Raw genomic sequence first — 8,492 nt, 5'->3', positions numbered from 1 at the left:
TTTTTGGAAAAAGGCTGCAATGAAACAAAGAGTGAAAAATGTAAAGGGGTCTGAATACTTTCCGTACCCACTGTAAATTAGAGATGCATACACTTAAAGGTCAATCAACTGATCAGGTGGAGCGCTACTCAGCTTGTGAAAACGGTTGGTGTCTTCTGTAGGACATCATAAAATGTGAGAAAACAACCTCTGTTTCCCCCGCCTGTCACCTGACTTCATGGATGTACAAAACCACAGCATTATGCAGAAGTAGTCCTTTAAGTAAAAAAAAAAATTATTCAGCTAAGGGCACCTAGGGCTGCTGGATTATGGAAGAAGACTTTTGGAAAGATGCCTTTATTTAACTTGAAAAACTATTAAAAAAATAATCTCAAAAAGAAGAAAAGCAGTTAAACAAATCAACAATGAAAACACCTTGAACTTTTTGAATTCCCCTTTGAATAAATACTCTGACATATATATATATTTCAACTGCTACTATTATTATTATTACTTTTCACCATTGCAACTCGTTAATTATGTAAATACCGTACATATCCACACTCCTTATATTTCTTTATTTATATTTCTACTCTGGTATTTATACTGTTTGCAGCACAGAGTTTCCCTTTGGGGATCAGTAAAGTATTCCTGATTCTGATTCTGATACATATATACACACAGGGGTGAAAGTGTGCATGTCATTCAGAAAACAAGACGAGTTTACTTGCAGACGTAATGTGTGAAAATGCAATCAAAATTTGATTAATTGCACAGCCCTAGTTATCTGCACTGTTATCCCACACTCATTACAGTTTTTCTAGGCAATATTGTAAATAAATTTGTTGGGATTTAAAGTTATGCCGGCCACATAAAACAACACCCACGTGCCTTCTGCTCAGTTTTTCTTTGTTTTGTTTTTTACATTCAGGCTACAGGAGTGGATCAAGCAGTTGGCATGAGTCTTGTTGTCTTCAGCCTTCTGTTGTTTACATACTACTCTATCTGGGTCATCATCCTGGTAGGTTCTGTTTACGTCCCTAAAACCCTTATAGGAGACCTAAACCGTTTTCTTCTTCTAAAACCTTTCTGCTGTGCAGGGGCGTTTCTAGGACTTGGGGGGGGGGTTCGGGGATAAGCCCGGACCCATTTAACTATACTGAATGTGATGCAAAACGGGGGCTGGCTTGCCCAGCTTCTTAATGGCCAGTGCATGTTTATTTTACCTGCCCAGTTTGGAGATGTTAGTTAAATAGCACCAACATCTGGCCCAATCCAAACTGGCCTAGCAACCCAAAGTCCAAGGTGTGTCCTCCTCATTTGTCCTCTAAAATTTTGAGAATAAAACACTTCATGTCTTGCATTCTGGTGAATTTTAAATTTGTATTCCTACTTTTATTTCTGAATCAATGTATGCAGGAAATATCTTAATTTTTAAAATTTAGATTAAGATTATTTTTTGCTAAAGAAATGAAAGGGGGGAGAGAAAGAGAGGGGGGAATGACATGCAGCAAAGGACCGCAGGTTGGAGTCGAACCCCAGGCCCGCTGCGTTCAGGAGTACACCTCTATTTATGGGCGCCCGCTCTACCAACTGAGCTATCTGGTCGCCCGTAAATTTTTTTATGAAAAGGGAAACAGATTACAACCCAGATATAAATACATAATTGAATATTTTACAGTAAGTTATGTGACCACATTTTAACCACAATTTCACAATTTGTCTTTTTAAAGCATGTTCAAGAAAACTTTTAAAATCATATATAATGATAAGTCCTTTTTTTCAGCCTTTTGTGGACAGTGATCACGTACTGCACAAGTATTTTCTTCCTCGGGAGTACTCAGTCATTCTGCCTGGCATTGCAGCAGTAGTACTGCTCCTCTGTATAGGTGAGTATACTATCTTATACAAAGCAGAGTCCTCAGACAACCCACTAAATGCTCTACGTATTAAACATGACGTGACAATGTTATAACCACTCTTATCTAATCTTCTCCACAGGGGCCTTCACTGCAGTTATCATGTGGAAAAATCGCAAGCCAAAAAAAGTGGACTAATCTTGTTGAAGTGACTGCTGTGGATTGTGGGAAAATAGCCTTGATGCAAAACCGTCTCTAGTGGCCCTAGCGTTAATGCTCACAGAATGAGAATTGTAAAAAGAAAGCTTTCCAATATTTATTTTATATTTTGGTTCTATTTTCCATTCTGTTCAAGTTGTTAACTAGAAATCAGCTACTGAGTTTTAATCTGCTATGTGTCGAATTTGAGAACCTTCGACTTCAGTGAGTGGTAGATTATGAAAAGACACTGAGAATGAATATTGTAAAGACTAAATATAGACTGCAACAATGATAACATAAAAGATCCCATTAAAAAAATAAAACAACAAAATGACTTTAAATGTGTCCAATATTTATGAGATTGCTCAGTGAATCTCGGTTACTATGACATCTGTAGTGTTCATACCGATACAAATAGTTGATATTCCGATATATCAGCCGATATATATTTCAAAAAATAAATGAATCCAGAAACGCTTAGCAAAACCTAAACAGATTTCCCTAACATTATTAAATAGTTATATGTAGTTATTTGTTATATTGTCACAACATTACAGAGGAACATCAAAATATTTTGAAGTTCTGATAATATAAAATGTATAAAAATACAAACTTAAGATATGAAACTTTGGACACAAACACAATGACATAAAATGTCCCTGCTATTTCAAGACCGTCCCATCTGGTCGCCCATTAGCGTGCAGGTCTTACAGGGACAAGGTGAATTCTGTGCGTATTACTAGCTGGAGGCAGCGGGAAGTGGTCTCGCCATTGACCAACAAAAACCTGGTCTAAAGTCAGTAGTGATCATTTCATTGCTATTTTAACAGAGCATTAGTAAAATGTTCCTTGGCTTATGCACAGCGCACACACTATGCTTGTTACACACACTAGCAAAACATTACAATATTACGGTGCAAATCCGCCATCATAATAGCAATGCATCAAGGTAGAAACACACCTGGCTTTTAGAGGACACTCTGATTGGTTTATTTCATGTTACAGCCAAAACACACCTGTGATTAATGAAGACACTAAGTTGAACCCTTCGCCCGGCGCACTGACCATCAAACTTGCAAGAGGTGATTTGGACCCGCCCTAAACGCACCCACGCCATGCGCTTCACGCTCTGCGCTTAGATCGTTAAAACAGGACCCTAAGGCTTCAAACAACCCATAATGCATCACTCTCTGCAGTGTGTTACAACAAAGGGTGTTAATTGCGTCCCCATTCTAAAAAAACAATCCAATGTGAATACGTAAATGTCTTGTCCTCAATATACATAACACAACCCTCCCTATTTAAAACATTCATTCCAGAATTTAATATGTTTGGGCCAATATGACAATTGACAGTAATATGAGAAGGAGAGGGAATATATGTCACTGTGTAAAGAAATGACAGAATTTATTGAAATCAGCATGGGTCTTAAATTCGTTAAATACTGTGACAATGTGTCCATTTTTGTTGTCTGTGAAAGTATAAATGATGTAAATTGTTATTGTATGGAATGCAAACCAGCATTTTATTTGAAACAAACCAACAGTACGGCTGGCAATGGGACCGGTGGTTGATGTTCTTTGATAAATAAAATGGTGATGCTGGGAAAGTTTTTTTAAATTACAAATGCTTTGTTTATCTTGATAATTTCAGATCTGCAGAACAGTAGATGGTGTAGCTCTAACAGCAACAGTCAACGTTATAGTAACACTATCAGATAATACAGATGTTAGTAGTAGTAACTAGTAGCATTAGACTAGTTTTACTAATGGAAATAGTTGCTTATCCAAGTTCTGTATGTTGCAGTGTTGCATTTCCCTCCTGACTGCTGCCCTCTGATGGCCACGCAATAATGGAGTTGTTTATGTTTAGTTGTATGTACCATAGACCAGTGGTTCTCTCTCTTTTTGAGTCGTGACCCCCCCTATCAACAATGAGAAAAAGGGAGCTGCAAACCATTGTAAACAGCTGTTTGTACACCTCTCCCCCTGCTGATTTTGAGTGATTTTTTATGACTGCTGTGATTAATATATGTAAACAAATAATCCTTTGCTTTAATGGAAGTTTAGTTTTAGCTTTTAGCACCTAGCCTTGTCCAATGTACTCCAGACTCTGTGGACTTTTGATGCTCTGTAGATTTTGGCCCGCCTTCTGTCCATTTTCTGTTTTCCAGGACCTCCTGATTTAAAAGCTCTGAATACAACACATGAAATTTACCAAACTCACCCAGTAATGTCAAAAACATTCCTCAGTCTAGAATATGTTATTTCATTTTTTGTCTCCCCAACTATAACCCTCAGAAATTTACATGGGTGTCCAGACCCCGAGGTTGAGAACCACTTCCATAGATAAGGATTCATGGGTGGTGACGACTGACCAATGAGTTTAAATACATTTCATACATTTGACACTCAAACAAACTGGAGGACAGGAAATGTAGTTCATTATATAGTAAACAGGAAGTGATTTGGACAGTCATGGCAAACATACAGTAGCTGGTAAACATCAGCATGTTAACATTGTCACTGTGAGCATGTTAGCACTCTGACATCACCCTGCCTAAAGGTAGGGCCTCACTATACAGTAGATATTGATCACAATAAAATGGGAAATTATAGTGTTACAGCAGCAGAACCAGTCACACAGCACAGAATATAAATATAAATGAAATACTAGGATACATAACATACATACAATATCCATGATATAATAATGGGAATAAAATACAAGAACACATTTTTGAATATATACAAAAATGTGCAACTGCTTAAACAGTATGATAAAATGTGAGTAGACCAATTGTGCAGGTTGCACTTAGTGCAGTATTGTGGTGTCTCAGAGTCTTATCTAGCACCTTGTGATGACATGTTAAACAGTTTTAATGCCTGTGGTAGGAATGATTTCCTGCAGCGGTCCATGCAACATCGAAGCTGTCGGAGAACATTAGAGAAGCTGGTCCTCTGTTGGACTAGTGTGGGGGGGTGGGGAAGTTGGTCAGGGTTATCCATGATAATCCATCTAGCATCATATCAAATCCTTTACATTGAGTATTTGATTGTTTGCATACGTCTTTATGCAGATGACATTTGTTCAACCTTTATTTATCCTTGAGAGATCATTGATTGAGTCAGATTATAAAGACAAATACAGAACAACACAAAGTAGAATCATAAGAACTATGGAAAGAACATGAAAACATCCCAAATAATGTGGATGCAAAAGAAAATACAAGTATGGAAAGCCGTTACAACAACAACTTTGCACGTTTAATTCAGATTTCTACATTGTCAAAGGGGCACAATTGAGTTGATTTTAAGAAACTGCTGTAAGGGTATGTATGATTCATGAAATAATTGTCTTTTAATAAATGAAATCTGCCTGCCTCTATGGGAATTTAAAATATGGGTGTGTATACTTATGCCCCCTGTATTTTAGGAAAGAACATTTATTTATTTATGATACATCATTCAAAGTAAGGCATTAAGATAAATTTCAAAATATGTTTTTTTTGATTCTCTTTAATCAACTTTAGCATGGGTGTGTACACTTTCTCAAGCCACTGTACTAAAAATTCTTTTCTTCACTTTCTCGGAGCACGAGTGGATAGCTGAAAGGATTAGCACAGTGGCAGCACGGTGGCTAAGTGGTTAGCACTTGTTCTTGGTTCGAATCCAGGTTGTTCCCGGCCTTTCTGTGTGGAGTTTGTATGTTCTCACTGTGTTTGCACGGGTTTCTTCCCACCATAAAAGACATGCATCCTAGGTAGGGCCATAGACACGTAAAGAGTAGGCGCCGCATTTGCCTCTGAGCGCGAGAAATCCAGCCGCCATCTTGGACCGGTCATACTCGTTACTTAGCAGCAGAAGATACAAGATTTCTGCTCAAATTGCCGGATTTTTTTTTAATCTTATCCCTTTCCCTCTGGGTTCTGTAAAGCGTTTTTGTATCTTCCTTTTGAAAATTGCTACATAAGTTACGTTTTTGCAAGTTTTCAAGGAAGATTCAACTAAGTAAATGTGCAGTTTAAATAAAAACTGCCACTTTTCATTTCATACCGCTACTTTAAATAAGTACTGGTACGGGTGCTTTGTTAGGGGTGCAAGATATATCAACGCAATATCGTTACACATAAGATCGTTGTATAAGTGAGTATTATGGTATGACCTATACATTATTCTGGTGGTCCAAAAGCAGCACTAATGTATGCTTATGTTGTTATTACATTGTGATTGTCTCTGGTTTGGTTTGTTAGACATTTGTTTGATAAGACTTGCACGTTACTCTTATAGCCATTTCTATAGCAATGTGCTTGATTAGAGAGTCAACATAACATAAAAGAGGTGTATCTGTCCAAATACTCATGTAATAAGAGCTGAGACAACTGGTCATTTATCAAATATATCGAAAGTCGCAAAAAAGTATGCAGTATTTAGTTCATTTTGTGGAGCTGTAACTTTATTTATATATTGTATAGCCTACTGTCCAACCAGTAGAACACGTCCTGTCCTTAGTTATTTATTCATGTTGGTCCAGTCCAATATGACTTTCAGTTGAAATAAACCTTTTGTTGTAAGAAAACTTGTTTAATTTGTTGTGAATCTATTTTATAATTTTACATGTGTTGAAAAATATCAGAATTCCTATCGATATTGCAAGATCACATTTTGTCAATATCGTGCAAACCTAGTGTGTGTGTATGTTTCTGTGTGTATGTGTGTGTTGGGAGTGGGGCTGCTAACTGTCAAGATCTGGGAGGCGATTGATGCAGAACAACGTGGTAGTACAGTGTGTGTGTGTGTGTGTGTGTGTAAAACAGAGAGAGAGACAAATATAAAAAGCTTCAAGTAGACTCTAACAATATGATCATATTGTTTCTTGAACTTAAATATCTGACTTTACCTATCTGTTTCTTCTTCCCTATCATATTTATAATGTGTGATTGGCAAAAATACCTATTATATTCCACATCACATATGTGAGGGATATTTACAAAAAATATCATTACCAAAACGGTACGCCGGGGACGTCTGGTCTAGGGTCTAGGGTGACCAGACGTCCTCGGATTCAGGGGACAGTCCCCGTTCTTGGTTGTCTGTCACATAGCTAAATACAGAAAAAACTATATCTGTGCCTGTTCTGTTTTTAAAAACACAAAATTAGGTTTTTCAATCAGATTGATAGTCAAACTGGAAATGTTCCCGTTGCTCTCCGTTTTCGCGGATTATGTTCCCAGTTTTGATCTTGGACGTCTGGTGACTTTATATCATGTCAGAATATTCTATTACTGTTAAACCCACTATGAATATCAAAATACGCCTAACCATGTGCTCTGTATCATAGCTACATGTATGACCTTTGCAGCAAACAAAACGCGTGAAAATCAATTCAGTATTCAGTGAGGGTGATTAATTAAACGCGCTGAAAGCTCATTGCACCAAACACATTACACTGAGTGGAGCGGGTGACCGGTCCAAGATGGCGGCCCCATGGGTAGGACTACAGTTGAAAAATAGCCAATTGTCTAACACTGGTGCATTTACAGAAATGTTCATTATTGTGCATTGTCCTAATCAAATAAATAAACATTAAACAATATCACTGTTGTGTGGAATTAGGTTGACAAAAAAAAGTAATAAGTTGCTGTGAGTTGTAGCCTCTTCTAACCAGAGGCAGAATATAAAGTCATCTCAGAGATTATTCCTTCAGCACTGTGCAATGCAAAAAAATCTCAGAGCTAAACTGGGCAGACACAGCAGTTTACATCAGACTCCCCATTGGTCTGGTTAATGAAGTCTACTGCTAACTAATAACATTACTATTGCCAGACGGCCCCCACAAATCAAATCCCCAACTTCACCATTAACTGTCAAGCCACCAACCCGTATGGAAATGAACACCTCTGATCAAATGTTAAATTCGTTAACGATCCGACACGAGACAACACCATCTTTCTCTCTCTCTCTCTCTCTCTCTCTCTCTCTCTTTCTGATTTTGATTTACCCAGATATGTGCTGATTAGATCTTATGACGGGCTGGGTGGGTAGTGCACTGAGGCCAATGTCTGATTACTCCATATTTTCATACGTATGTCGGACATAAAAAAACAGGTGCTACAGACTCTCAGCAAAGTCGTCCACCGAGGGTGGCCTGGCAAAGAACGCAGCGTCCACCCTTTAAAACAACAACAGATGGGAAAACAAAGTGTTCAACTGCTTTAATAGTATGCTAAAATGTAATGCTAATAGCTAAACCTGTACAATGGGTTTATTTACATTTTAGCATTAAAATGTAATAAACCCATTGTACAAGTTGCACTTAGAACAGTATAGTGCAACATTGTGCAGTGCTAATATTTTTCTAGTTAATGCCTAGGCTTTTATTTTGTTCTCAATAGAAGGCACAAACTAAAGAAAGGGGATATAGATCATTCTGGTACATGATAATGTTTTGCTC

At 37.6% G+C, this 8,492-nt stretch overlaps 1 protein-coding gene across 1 annotated transcript in view; it reads left to right on the top strand.

The window, feature by feature from the left end:
* The window catches only part of dpm2 (dolichyl-phosphate mannosyltransferase subunit 2, regulatory), a 4,087-nt gene extending 1,730 nt beyond the window's left edge, over nt 1–2,357 (top strand). The window contains exons 2-4 of the mRNA XM_034895548.1: nt 911–1,000; nt 1,766–1,868; nt 1,981–2,357. Of these exons, the coding sequence (XP_034751439.1) occupies nt 911–1,000; nt 1,766–1,868; nt 1,981–2,036 (249 nt within the window). The 3' untranslated portion in view covers nt 2,037–2,357. The remainder of the gene's footprint in view (nt 1–910; nt 1,001–1,765; nt 1,869–1,980) is intronic.
* Nucleotides 2,358–8,492: the final 6,135 nt, after the last annotated feature.

Source organism: Etheostoma cragini, chromosome 16, assembly GCF_013103735.1.
Source record: "Etheostoma cragini isolate CJK2018 chromosome 16, CSU_Ecrag_1.0, whole genome shotgun sequence".
Taxonomy (NCBI): domain Eukaryota; kingdom Metazoa; phylum Chordata; class Actinopteri; order Perciformes; family Percidae; genus Etheostoma; species Etheostoma cragini.
This window is presented reverse-complemented; position numbering and strand designations above follow the sequence as displayed.